Source organism: Polypterus senegalus, chromosome 8 (genome assembly GCF_016835505.1).
Source record: "Polypterus senegalus isolate Bchr_013 chromosome 8, ASM1683550v1, whole genome shotgun sequence".
In the NCBI taxonomy this organism is placed as follows: Eukaryota; Metazoa; Chordata; class Cladistia; order Polypteriformes; family Polypteridae; genus Polypterus; species Polypterus senegalus.
Genome location: NC_053161.1, coordinates 134,517,031 through 134,532,214, shown reverse-complemented (window position 1 = coordinate 134,532,214; position 15,184 = coordinate 134,517,031). Strand labels below are relative to the sequence as shown.

Genomic DNA, 15,184 nt, shown 5'->3' with positions numbered 1-15,184 from the left:
GCTTCCGCTTTCTCTTCCTCCGACAGGACACAGAATCCATTACATTCGTGATATTACAGCTCTCTGAATAATTAAAATACAGAGATGTGTACGTGATATCTTTTTCATGATGATAGGCGTTAAAGCACGTTATTAACATGAGAACACGGTGTGTGATTGTGTATGACCTTTGATGAAATTATTGTAGCAGTACTGTCTCTTTCAAACGTACTAACCTCCAATTCCTGTCCTTACTTTTCTTTCTCCAAATACCCAATAGCCACACAATCAGCTCTGTAATAGACGTTAAGCCATCTGTAAACTTAAAATGACGATTCTTGAAAACCTTTAAGGAACATTGAAATATCTTTGTAGTACCTGTTTAATTATTCTGTCCATCTATTCTTCCAGTGTCGCGTCAGCCCCAGTAAATATACTGCGCGAGGCAGGCACAATCCCTGAATTAGCTAGCACTGCGGAACCGTGTCCTCACATGTTTAATTATTAACAATACAGATTAGTTAAATGAAGTTAGTTTTATCTGTATAATATAATCAACATATTTTGCTGCATTTCATCTTAAAAATGATGTCGTCATCTATTTGGCTAATATGAATGTAGTAAAATGAAAAATTCATCTTCATTTATTGGACTACTACTTCAGCACCCAAACCTGCACTTGTTGTGTTTGCCTTCTTATAGAAAAAAGAGGCAAGAATTCAAAGCATTGTGTTTTTTGTGGCCTAATTGGAATTACATAACTACAGTATACATATACAGAGAAAGGGAATGTGAGAGCAAACACTGAGCAGAAGCATCTTACCAGTTTAACAGACCATATTTAATTACATGCCCAATGGAGACGTGGCAAAGGGCATAGACAGATCCAAGCTAGGAAGTAGTCACACATTACACATGGTATTTATTCACCATGTCAAAAGAAGCTTTTTTAGCTACCTTTCTTATGTGTTTTTTTTTTTGTTTTTTTTTTTTAATTTGATTGTCATTACCACATGAATTATATTTTGACTCTGTAATGTGTTTCCTGCAATTCCGGTTTCATTGTCGTTGCTCTGTTTTAGTTGTGACGTGAAAAATAATCACTGTTTTTCCATGAAGGCCATTGTTGACTCCTTTAAATGACTGGCTTATTTTGCAGTCATCTTCAATTTAACAGCCCAAATCACTAAAATTGTGTCAGAGTTCACATATTTAGTTAAGTAAAACACAAAAAACAAACAATTTTCAGCCATTTAAAAAGAACACCAGGGTCATAATAAAACTAGTTGCAGCAGCAGTAAATGCTGAAACATCAGAGCAGCACTCTGTTGATGAAATGGGTAAAAAAAAGTGGTTCAGTACAAAGTTTTGTGTGAAAACGAGAATTGCCAAACACCAAAATGATGTGCATGCTACTGATGGGAGGATTCCAGTACATTCAATCTCAGTCCCTTTGAACTGTAAATTACAGCTAAAAGGAGGAAACAGCCTTCGGTGGCCTTCTATCAGACACTGTCAGGGATTCTGATGTAATGTAACAAGATGTTATGGGTGAGTACATTCGTTTTGCAACATTCAGTAGTACCACAGTTCTATAGGATACTGCACGAATAATGGCCAAAATGAGCACAACACAATTGTGCCAGTGAACACATGTGACCAACCTGTGCCCTTACATGTTTGTTTATTTTATCATTTTGTAGGTTGCAATATTCCAAGTGGAGAGTGCAAGAGTAAAATGCCATCATCCAGTGCATAAACCTCCTCCAGTGTCGGGAGACCTACGTAACCTGTTTTGACTGATGAGGTGCTATAGAGACAGCAAGAATTTTATTCAGACTATTCATGCCTGGATCTGTAGGACTTAGGGATGGTCATGATGTTCTTTAACTTTAAGCCAATTTTCACACCAAGTTCATGTTTTATAAATCCTGACTTTTGTGTAACAAAAGGCTTACGCAAGTCTTACATATGAAGCCCCAGCTCTGTGTACTCCTTTAGTGCGTAGTCATCCTCCTCAGTAACCTTTCTCCCCCAGGGGTTGGTTTCTTCTTAAAAGACAAAATCACAGTAGATCTTTTTTTGGATTTTATTGATTTTAATAATAAATAACATTCCATACAAATAAATCAAGTTTTGCAAGACTTGGTTCAAAACAAATCAACCCCCACCCGTGAGAAAGATAGCTAGGCCAGCAGAGTAAAACTTTAAGCTAGTAAAAATAATAAGTAAATCGATAAATATTAAATAATTTAAAAAAGAATGGAAAAATTAGAGGTGAGAGAATCTGCTTCCTTAACTAAAATGGTTATTCTAAAATGTTATTGATTAGTTCCTGCTAGGTTTTGAAAACGTTTTGTACAGATTCTCTAAGTGAGAATTAGATTTTTTCCAATTTCAAATAGTATATAACATCAGTTATCCATTGACTTAAAATAGTAGAGTTAGGATTCTTCCAGTTGAGCAAGATAAGTCTACGTGCTAATAGTGTAGCAAAGGCAATTACAGTTTGTTTGTCCTTCTCCACTTTAAGCCCATCTGGAAGTACACCAAACACAGCTGTTAGTGGGTTATGAGGGATTGTGACACCAAGGCTGTCTGAAAGGCATTTAAAGAGTTTGATCCAGAATGATGTTAATTTGGCACAGGCCCAAAACATGTGACCCAGTGAGGCTGGAACTTGATTACAACGTTCACAGGTTGGATCTTGCCCTGGAAGCATTTTGGACAATTTTAAACGAGACAGATGCACTCAGTATATAATTGTAAGTTGAATAATTGTATTCTTTGTGCATATGGAGCTTGAGTGAATTCTGTGCATTGCTACCTTCCACCCCTTTTCTGAGATGTTGAGTGAGAGGTCCTTTTCCCACTGTACTCTTGGATCTATGAAAGGGAGGGACTGCGTAATAGTTTTATATATTACAGAGATGCTGTCTTGAGTCCTCAAGATTGATCAATATTTTTTCTGGCATAGAGGTAGGCTGGAGGTGAGGAAAATTGGGCAGGTTTTGTTCAACAAAGTTTCTAATTTGAAGATAGTGAAAGAAATGTGTTGCTGGAAAGTTAAATTTGGAGTGTAATTGTTCGTAGGATGCAAGATTTTAGCTCCAAGATCAAAGGAGCATGGTTGAGATAACAATAGTGTTGTACTTACAAGATTTAATCATAGCCAAGAAATTGTTATCTACAAATCTTTTCTGCCACGTGCTTGGTATTGTGTTGATTTACTTCCATATTTTTGTGAGAACTCCTCTCAGGAACTTCTATCACAAAAGTAGAGTTAAAACATATTGTTACCTTGAGATAAATATGTGATAAAATGGTTGTTTCCATAGACAAGAAAAGCATGTTTTCTTGTATAAAAATATTCAAAGACGGCGTGTTCAGTAAGATTTTGGGCTTTTATTTTTCAGTGGCACCATTATAAACTGCCAGGACTGGCTGAGTATTTTTTTTAATTTATAGAAATTGTTTAACTTTAGAATGCAGTTTTTCATGGCAAATGCATATGTACAATGTTTGTGAAGAATTAACTTCAGCTTCTACTGAATATATTCTTTAATACATCCTTTAACATCAGATCCAAGGAACTGGTTGTGAACTTCAGAAAGCAGATGGATGTAATTTCCATCTATTAGACAAAGTGCTGTTGAAAGAATGAACAATTTTAAATTTCTTAAACTATCTCTAACACGTTTTGGCACTTGTTAAAAAGACTCATAGACATAGACATCTGGGGACAGGTGACATTTCTCAATCTTTTCTCATGAACATCTACAGGTGCACATTAGAGTCTATCCTCCCTGGTTGCATCACATCCTGATTGGCTCATGATCATAAAGCACTGCAGAAGGTAGACAAGACAGCACAGAATATTAGCAGTACTCAGCTGCCTTCTGATCATGATACATACAGCACTTGCTGCCTTAGAAATGTGAGCAGTATAATTTAAAGACCTCAGCCAACCTGTATAGTTGCTTTTCTCAAACCTCCCTTCTGGCAGACATTACAGGGTCATTGGAACTTGCTCGATTCAAGGACGGTTTTCCACCCACAAGTCATAAGGTTGTAGAAGAGTCAATCAAAAGAATTAAAATATTGCAACATAACAAACAGTATACATAAATACACTCACCTAAAGGATTATTAGGAACACCTGTTCAATTTCTCATAAATGCAATTATCTAATCAACCAATCACATGGCAGTTGCTTCAATGCATTTAGGGGTGTGGTCCTGGTCAAGACAATCTCCTGAACTCCAAACTGAATGTCAGAATGGGAAAGAAAGGTGATTTAAGCAATTTTGAGTGTGGCATGGTTGTTGGTGCCAGACGGGCCGGTCTGAGTATTTCACAGTCTGCTCAGTTACTGGGATTTTCACGCACAACCATTTCTAGGGTTTACAAAGAATGGTGTGAAAAGGGGAAAAACATCCAGTATGCGCCAGTGTGGGCGAAAATGCCTTGCTGATGCTAGAGGTCAGAGGAGAATGGGCCGACTGATTCAAGCTGATAGAAGAGCAACTTTGACTGAAATAACCACTCGTTACAACCGAGGTATGCAGCAAAGCATTTGTGAAGCCACAACACGCGCAACCTTGAGGCGGATGGGCTACAACAGCAGAAGACCCCACCGGGCACCACTCATCTCCACTACAAATAGGAAAAAGAGTATACAATTTGCACAAGCTCACCAAAATTGGACAGTTGAAGACTGGAATAATGTTGCCTGGTCTGATGAGTCTCGATTTCTGTTGAGACATTCAAATGGTAGAGTCAGAATTTGGTGAAACAGAATGAGAACATGGATCCATCAAGCCTTGTTACCACTGTGCAGGCTGGTGGTGGTGGTGTAATGGTGTGGGGGATGTTTTCTTGGCACACTTTAGGCCCCTTAGTGTCAATTGGGCATCGCTTAAATGCCACGGGCTACCTGAGCATTGTTTCTGACCATGTCCATCCCTTCATGACCACCATGTACCCATCCTCTGATGGCTACTTCCAGCAGGATAATGCACCATGTCACAAAGCTCGAATCATTTCAAATTGGTTTCTTGAACATGACAATGAGGTCACTGTACTAAAATGGCCCCCACAGTCACCAGATCTCAACCCAATAGAGCATCTTTGGGATGTGGTGGAACGGGAGCTTCGTGCCCTGGATGTGCATCCCACAAATCTCCATCAACTGCAAGATGCTATCCTATCAATATGGGCCAACATTTCTAAAGAATGCTTTCAGCATCTTGTTGAATCAATGCCACTAGAATTAAGGCAGTTCTGAAGGCGAAAGGGGGTCAAACACCGTATTAGTATGGTGTTCCTAATAATCCTTTAGATTGAGTGTATATGCAATACTTGCTTACACAAATTGCTATATTGTATATAACTAAGTATATTTGTTGCATGCTCAATATACCTTTTATTTATTTATTTTTGTATTGTATTTTTGTCAAGTGATATGAGGGAGCATTCATTATTCTTTGTGCACATGAAAATAAAGCTGACATAAATTAACAGTGACAGATCACAAGGATCCTATTAAATGAGCTAAAATGATTTTTAAAAACACAGACAATGGAAGTTTGGAAGAATTAAAAAAAAAAAAAAGGCATGTAGGTACATTATGCATGAATTTTTCTTTGCACTGGACTGAAGCACAACTTATAGGTTTAGTTGTTAAATTGACAAAAATTGGAAGCTTTGAGTAAGAGATCATGCCTGAACCTATTGATTTGTCAAGGTGTTTTTAATTCATTTTCATTCTTTCTTTCAGCCGGACCCAGCGTTAGAGCAGCATTATAAAGGACATAAAGATGTTATTCTCAGCACTGATTTCAATCCAAATAACAGACAATTGGGTAAGTTTTTCTTTCTGTTTAACCACATTCTTTTGGAAATTGTGCCAAGTTAGTTCCAAAGCATTTTCAATTAAGGAACCATTTGTTTTTGTGTAATGTTCTTTGTGTATTTCATTCCCAGAGTAGTAAACAGACAACCAAATATTGTATTTAAAATGAAAAAATATAGCAAATTAAAAAAAAATCTACATTGGTCAGATTAGAAAAGTATGAAATAAGATTTCTACACAACAAGAATCCATAAGAAGCAAAAATCACGTCTCCATAAAACAGATAAACATAAGACAGCTGGCCTATTGTGGCAGTGTACAGAAAAGTGCAGTGTTGGAGCAGGCTTGTTCTTAATGCAAGGCATGTTTTCCAAATGCATGTCACATATCCGATATAAGAAACTTGGTGAAAAATTGATGTGATGAGTCACTAAAAAGGCTCGTTTATACTTCACACTCAGAACGCGTACACGCACATATCATGGCTGCCATGCATTCCCAGTGTTCATTTGACACATCCTCTGAGCAGGTCCTCAGAAATGAATGCACCTTGTGCACGAGTTGCAGTACCAGCAAAAATTTGGGGGGGCTCAGTGTGCTAAAAGTTGGAATTTGATGTTGGAGTCTCTGGTTACTATCTACATGTGACAAAAAGCCGCTTTGTGGATCCTACAAGATCAATGTGCGCGCTTCGATGTTTGATGAGTGGTTCGATGTGGTGAAGCAAAATGCTGACATACAAATACATTTGTGGTCCTTTTATATTCCCGATCGTAATGACACGATACATTTTGAAAGTCTCACATACCATCTTCTGTGCCGTCTTTTTTTTTTTCCTGGAGCTTTCTCCTGACCTGACAGCAATAGATTGCCACACAAAACACATTAAATATATGATATTCCAACTCTCTGCACATTTAGAATCCTAAGATTTATTTTGATATCACTTTCATGATGAAATGCAATAAAGTATGTATGTTACATTTTACAGATATATCGTTAATTTCATTTAAATAATGAACACTGTTAATAAATACACACATGGGGTGACACAGTGGCAGAGTGGTAGCCCTGCTGTCTCGCAGGGAGTCACGTTGCTGGTATTCTCTGCCTGGAGTTAGCATGTTTTCCTGCTTGGTTTCCACAGTGTGCTCCGGGTTCCTTCCAAATATATGCAGATTTGGTGACACTAAAATGACACTAGTGTACGTGAGTGTTTGTATTCACCTTGCGATGAACTGATGCCTCGTCCAGGGATTGTTTCTGCCTCGTGCCCAATGCTAGTTGGAATGGACACATCCCTGGATTGATGGATTTAATCATTAAACATCCTTTACTGAGATATTGCGGTAAGGTGTCATCGGAATTTAATGGCTGTTCCAGGCAATTCACAACAAAGCGAAGCCGAACCTGTTCTCACCGTGATAATATCTCGCACTGCCACCTGGTGGATTCCTCCGGATTTTCGTAAACTACGCACGCAAGTATAAACAGTACAACGCTTGCGTAGCAGGAAGTGTCCGCTGCAGCATGCGTCATATGAAGTATAAAACCAGCCTAATTCAAAATAGTTTTGCTGCAGTTGAGGTGGGGGTAATCTCTCAAAACCAAATGCTGACATCTCTTGTTAACTATGCAGTTCTTGAAGTGACTGGTGCCTTCTCCATGTCTTGAAAGGTGACTGCTCCTCCATTCTCATTGTTCAGTCTTTTCACACTCTAATGTGTGTTTCTTTGTTGGCCATGATTTTGTGATTACGTAGAGCTTGGCCCTTCATGTCAATTTTCAGTTCTTTGTTGGCTTTAAATAATCAGTTGTTATCTGTAGCTTCTTGCGGTGTTCCTGATACTCTGTGCAGAATCTGTGTGTTTTGGAGTTAACTGGAAAAGCAGCATATTTACTCAAAGACTAAGTTACCTTATAATAAATTTATTCAGTTCTGATTATGAATATTTAAAACTGGTCTTTGATTTGTTCTTTGACTCACATACATACATACATACATACATACATACATACATACATACGAGGAACGAGCAACATTCTGAGCTGGGCTGACCACACTCGGCTGTGAACTATTCAAGTGTACAGTGGAGAGTAGAGTCTGATTAGACCAAGAAAACAGCATCTACTAAGAGTGGAGATGCAGTTATTGGGTTCCCACACTGTACACCCTCTGCACTTTGGATTCACCATGAAAATCAAGAACAGGAGAGGAGGAGATGCACCTCTGACTCAGTGCAACACCCACAGTAAATAGACTCAGTTTAATGTCAAGTCTAGAAACTAAACTCTTACTTTGCAAATACAAGGATCAAAAGGTATGCAGCAGTGAGCCTGGGATCCCATGCTGTTGAAAAGTGATTTTGAAAGGAAGCCTCACCCTTAAAGCTTCTTCCATACCTTCAAAGCCCATATAAATGGGATTGGTAAATTCACATGACCCCATAGATATTTGTAGTAGAAGAAGGCGCAGGTTGACTTTTCCACAGCCAAGGTGGAATCAGAATTGTTCCTCCAGAATCCAGTGTTTTACTTTTGGAAGGAATAGCCCGTTCTTTATAGAACCCTGACATATGCTTTCCTGGGGAGGCTGAAGAGTGTGATACCTCAGTAATTGGAATACACCTGCTAGACATAATTTTCTGAAAATGAGAACCACCACTCTAATCTTCTGTACGAGAGATATTGTCACTGCCTTTCCAGCCAACACTGAAGAGGCGTATTGCCCAAAACACCCTTATAATATCCAGGGCTTCTAGAGTTACTGGTCAAATCTCTCACACTATCTGTGGCTTTGAAATTGTGAAGCTTCTGGCACTGCCTTCTCAGAGGAGAATGTCTCCACTGGGTTTAGGAGTTCCACAACGGTCAGTTTTCTCCATCACTGCTAAGGACAGTGTTATTCTTTTTGTATCATTGTTTGGTTTTGCCAGAATCTCTTAGGCTTTCCAGGAGGGCCTTTACTTCAACTTGAAAGCTTTCAGTGAGTCCCAGGGTTGCCTCTATGACAGGCAAAAACAGCCTTCTGAACATAACTCTTTTCAACTACCTTCACTACTGAGGACTGTGCCCATGCTCTTCTGAAGGTAAAATTTGAACTTGCCTCAAAAACAGACATCTGGTAGATGTTATTAGCAAGCCTTTGCTACATATTACAATTTTTCAGGTCCTTCCAGCAATCTCGCCATCTACCTGAGCCATCACACCAACAAGTGAAAAACACTCATCCACACTACACATCTCTTTACTTAATTGCCTAGACAATATAGCCTCAGATCAAATAAGAGAACATTAAAATAATTTACCTTTAACCCACGTTTATCTGTTACTAGGCTCATTTAATGAGCATAATTCTATTTCAACTTGGTTTTCATTGTGAAGAATAAATGACTAACACAGAAACCCAATATTTACAGTATTGTCTGTTGTACCAGTTTAGCACTGAAGTCTCCTAATAGGACTGGACAGTCACTACATAGTATTCCTTTGACCACTGAATCCATTGACTCTAAAAAAGAATTCATTTTTTTCCCCCTCAAGCAACTGGTTCAGCTGACACATTTCTCATGGTTTGGAACCTGAAACCAAAAGCCAGAGCCTATAGATTTGTAGGCCACAATGATGCAGTTTCTAGTGTTCAGTTTTCTCCATCTGGAAATCTTGTAGCTTCAGCTTCTTTGGACAGAACCATCAGATTGTGGACACCAAGCATGTGAGTAGTAGATACAAGTTGTTCAGTTTTTTTTCTTCTCGGCTTCTCAGCATTTGGGGGAAATACACTTACAACATGATGTTCCTTTTAAACTTACAGAAAATCCAAACAGGATTGAACTTTGTAGTTCAATATTTCATATTGATGTGTAAAACTGTGAGAAGTTATATTCCCCCTTTCGCCCCGGTGGGTTACCACCTACATCAAGTGATATACATACATATATACACACGTGGACAAAATTGTTGGTACCCTTCAGTCAATGAAAGAAAAACTCAAAATGGTCACAGAAATAACTTTAATCTGACAAAAGTAATAATAAATAAAAATTCTATGAAATTTAACCAATGAAAGTCAGACATTGATTTTCAACCATGCTTCAACAGAATTATTTAAAAAAATAAACTCATGAAACAGGCCTGGACAAAATGATGGTACCCCTAACTTAATATTTTGTTGCACAACCTTTTGAGGCAATCACTGCAATCAAACGATTCCTGTAACTGTCAATGAGACTTCTGCACTTCTCAGCAGGTATTTTGGCCCACTCCTCATGAGCAAACTGCTCCAGTTGTCTCAGGTTTGAAGGGTGCCTTTTCCAGATGGCATGTTTCAGCTCTTTCCAAAGATGCTCAATAGGATTGAGGTCAGGGCTCATAGAAGGCCACTTTAGAATAGTCCAATGTTTTCCTCTTAGCCATTCTTGGGTGTTTTAGCTGTGTGTTTTGGGTCATTGTCCTGTTGCAAGACCCATGACCTGCGACTGAGACCAAGCTTTCTGACACTGGCCAGCACATTTCTCTCTAGAATCCCTTGATAGTCTTGAGATTTCATTGTACCCTGCACAGATTCAAGACACCCTGTGCCAGATGCAGCAAAGTAGCCCCAGAACATAAGAGAGCCTCCTCCATGTTTCACAGAAGGGACAGTGTTCTTTTCTTGATATGCTTCATTTTCCGTCTGTGAACATAGAGCTGATGTGCCTTGGCAAAAAGTTCAATTTTTGTCTCATCTGTCCATAGGACATTCTCCCAGAATCTTTGTGGCTTGTCCACATGTAGTTTGGCAAATTCCAGTCTGGCTTTTTTATGATTTGTTTTCAACAATGGTGTCCTCCTTGGTCGTCTCCCATGAAGTCCACTTTGGCTCAAACAACGACGGATGGTGCGATCTGACACTGATGTTCCTTGAGCTTGAAGTTCACCTTGGATCTCTTTAGAAGTTTTTCTGGGCTCTCTCGTTACCATTCGTATTATCCGTCTCTTTGATTTGTCATCAATTTTCCTCCCTGCCACGTCCAGGAGGTTGGCTACAGTCCCATGGATCTTAAATTTCTGAATAATATGTGCAACTGTAGTCACAGGAACATCAAGCTGCTTCGAGATGGTCTTATAGCCTTTACCTTTGACATGCTTGTCTATAATTTTCTTTCTAATCTCCTGAGACAACTCTTTCCTTCGCTTCCTCTGGTCCATGTTGAGTGTGGTACACACCATGTCACCAAACAACACAGTGACTACCTGGAGCCCTATATATAGGTCCACTGACTGATTACAAGATTGTAGACACCTGTGATGCTAATTAGTGGACACACCTTGGATTAACATGTCCCTTTGGTCACATTATTTTCAGTCTTTTCTAGGGTACCATCATTTTTGTCCAGGCCTGTTTCATGAGTTTATTTTTTAAATAATTCTGTTGAAGCATGGTTGAAAATCAATGTCTGACTTTCATTGGTTAAATTTCATAGAATTTTTATTTATTATTACTTTTGTCAGATTAAAGTTATTTCTGTGACCATTTTGAGTTTTTCTTTCATTGACTGAAGGGTACCAACAATTTTGTCCGTGTGTGTGTATATATATATATATATATATATATATATATATATATATATATATATATATATATATATATATAGTGTGTGTGTATATAATATAGAGTGAGAGAGACAGATGGTGCAATTATAGTTTTTAATTTACTTCCCTTTATTAATCGTGTCATTCTTTGATTCAATTTTGTATTTATACAGAATTTTTAATATTTTTTTTATAATGTATTTTGAAGCTTAATGTTATAGTCCACTTTTATGGATCAACTTTGCCATACTTTAATGGAGACTAATAGTTGCAAGTTTAAGTTTTTTTTCAAGTGAAATTACTATGTTTCTTTGTCCAGAAAAGGCGAGTCTACTGTGTTCAGAGCTCATACAGCTGCAGTCAGAAGTGTTAACTTTTCCAAGGATGGTCAACGATTGGTTACTGCCTCAGATGATAAATCTGTAAAAGTCTGGAGCGTTTACAGCCGTCGCTTCTTATATTCCTTAATTGGGCATACCAACTGGGTTCGCTGTGCAAGGTAAGAATTAAGAATTGTAAAGTTTAATAACCAACTGTTAACAAAAAGGCAGTCAAAGCCCATGTAGTACATACACTGCTAAACAGATTTATTACATGTATTGTGAATTCAAAAGCTTATTTGACTGTGGGGTTATTGATTTATCTTTGACTTGTAACTTCACCATTAAATATGTCAGCCCTGTATTGCAGTAAATCTTATAATTATGTCATACAAACTGAATGATGCATAGGACTGTCATTAATTCATCTTAAAGGTGGCATTTATTATTGTCTTTTGAGCAGTGCCACATTTTGTTGCCCTTAATTTTGGGAGAAACAAAAGCATCAAGTGCTATGATAAGCAATTAGAGATGTCTTAGAATGCATTGGTCTGTTGTAAAATTTATTTTTTAATTATTTGTGTCAGTATTGAGATGTCTGCAGTTCATTTCACCTTCTTTAAATATATTTCTAAATTTTCACTTCTAAAGAAATGATCAGATTTTTATAAACATTTCAAGCTTGAACAATATTTGGGTATGTTTTAAGATGAGGTTTATAACAAATATCGCTAATTTAATTAACTTTTATGGTATATTTGAAAATATCTGTTATTAATTTTTGAAGCATTTCAAGTTCATCTCAGTTCATCTTTAAAATTGCTTCCAGTTTTGTTTCAACATCTTCATCCATGATAGTGGCTTATTTTCAGTTTAATTCCGCTATTTTCCTGTGGACATTTAGTGGTGTGCTATTTTATTTTGTACTGTGTTTTGATTAAATTTTCTGTGTGCTTCCCAAAATCAAGGTGGAGGTTGAGCACCTTAATATTTCTGTCCAATTTCCTCTCTGACACCTTCTTCTTTTAAAATATGAATGAATTGAAAATATTTTGGTATATTGCTGGCACCAAATCTTCTTAATTTGATTTGTAGAATTCAAAAAACCTACTGACCTATGTAACAATCACACATATTATATAATTGCCATAGGTGTAATTTATTTGGTTTCTGATTTTTAATTTTCCTTTATTTATAAATATTAATACATATTGAGTATCCCTAATCCAAAATGTGTACAACAAGATGTAGTTTTGCTATTTTTTAATTTTGGAATATTTGCTTATACTTATCTTGGGGACACATTTGATCAAGCTGGGAAATGCAGCCAAACCAGCTAAATGATGGCTCAGGCTTATAATAATTCATATCACAAATGTGTTATTATAATGTGTGTTGATGTGACAAACATATTACTCCTCCAAAATGAAGACCGTGATATACATATTCTATTTTAGTTCCCTTTTAAGAGGGCCGTTGCTGCATTTTTGCACTAAAGAACTTTTTTAGTTTTTTGTCAGTTTATATTGGCCACCTGTTATTACTTCTTTTGGGAAATGGTAGACAGAAATATCTTGGCCATCCTTCACTTGATCATTTCCGTTGTGATGAAAGTTTTTAAAATACCAAGGACCTACTGGTATTTTTCATATTTTATAGGTATGCATAAATTTGCCAATATAAAAATATTTCCAGCAGTGTCTGGCTTTCCTAACCTAATAAGAGCAATTAACTGAATTCATATTGCAATAAGAACCTCTAGCAAGAGTGAAGATTCCTTTTTTAACTACAAGCACTGGCATTTCCTTAACGCACAAGTAATCTGTAATTTTAACATTGCCATGGATAAATTTTGAACTGCTGTGTAGGTGTTATCATGTAGCGTGACTTAGGACAAAGCGAGTTGACTGTGTTTCATTGTTTAACAGTGCTCAATACTTGACAAGGTACAGTCCCCCTCCCCACCATCACCACCACTGGTCCGTGATCTTATGTTGTTGCTTTGTAGCGTTCTCAGCTTCTCTCCCACTATGAAAGAGCCAATCCATTTTGAATCTGGAGATATGTAATTCACATCCACTTTTTGGTGTATGCATATTTTCATGTTTGAATCCAAGCAATGTTTTATAAAAGAGTACCTTAGTTTGGAAATTTTTCACTTGTGGCATCACGTCAACACTCAGTTTTGGATTTTGGAATTTCAGATTAGGAGTACGTAGCCTATAATGGATATTCGCAATGTTTTTCTCAGTTGCAGTATTCTCTCCGAATTAAGTATTCATTGAAACAAGGTTTGTCATTTTATTATAATATCTTAATATCTTTCATAATATCTAACATCTAACAATATACGAGCTGAAATAATCGAATATGTTGCTTACTTTGCAAAAAACAATCAAAAACATGCCTTGAGAGTCCATGCATTCACTGTCTCATGTAACCTAACAGGATAAACTACTGTGTATGCACACAGCTAGCGCATAGGGATGCACGGTCAGCATACCACAAGTTAAGCTGGCGTAGCTACCTAAAAGTGAGTGAGCAACCAGCGCCAAGGGATAAAACAGCCTTGCAATCTGTGTCATTAGATTTAGTTGCAAGATGTGTATCATCCTCACTTGTGTGAAGGCGGTTTGGCTTTGAAAAGATAGATATTGTTCAAAAGACGGAAATCTACAAACTATGTATGAAATCAGTTGCTGTTAAAAGCAGCTCGACAGCTAACTTGTTTTACCATCTGCGAACTATATATACAGAATATGAAGAATATAGAAACCTACAGGAGTCCGCTATCCACAACAGGTCTAAATCATCCAAGGTTCAAGCACAAAAACATGCTCAACAAATTTCAGTAGAATCATTCTTCAAAAAAGTGCCTATGACAAGAAAAGCAACAGATGGCATGACATAACAGATGCCATCACCAGTTACATCTCAGAAGATATGATGACAAATCAAGCAGTTGAGAGGGATAGTTTCAAACAACTTTTGAAAACATTAGACACAAGGTACACACTGTCTGGCCAAAAATATTGCAGTCAAACAGCTCTACCTGAATTGTTTAATTCTTGTAGCCAAACACTGAAGGATGTTGCAGAAGGCTTCAAAATTTTGCCACAACAACAAATTTAAGGTCAAGCCGAATATCTTAGGCATACCTCTACTTGACAATGCATTTCATCAAATAAACCTGACAACTGCAAAACTACTGTTTGCAAACATCATACTTTCAGGAAGACCACAGAGGTGACACATCATTGCACTGGGTCTCACAGATGCGTTGGCATCATGACCATTGCAAGAAGACAACAGGGCTTACATTGTCAGTGCACTACAGATTAATAACTGGAAGAAGCTTCCTTGTTTTGGACATAAGTTTTATATTGGTCCTGTTTAGTAACTTGGGTTCTTCTATAAAATGCGATTTAAATGAAATTGATCTAGTATGGATCTTCGT

General features: G+C 37.4%; 1 protein-coding gene across 1 annotated transcript in view; it reads left to right on the top strand.

Moving 5' to 3' along the window:
- poc1b (POC1 centriolar protein B) overlaps positions 1-15,184 on the top strand; it is a 117,351-nt gene that overhangs the window by 6,991 nt on the left and 95,176 nt on the right. Inside the window, exons 2-4 of the mRNA XM_039761792.1 lie at positions 5,759-5,843; positions 9,377-9,548; positions 11,727-11,906. Coding sequence (XP_039617726.1) covers positions 5,759-5,843; positions 9,377-9,548; positions 11,727-11,906 — 437 coding nt within the window. The remainder of the gene's footprint in view (positions 1-5,758; positions 5,844-9,376; positions 9,549-11,726; positions 11,907-15,184) is intronic.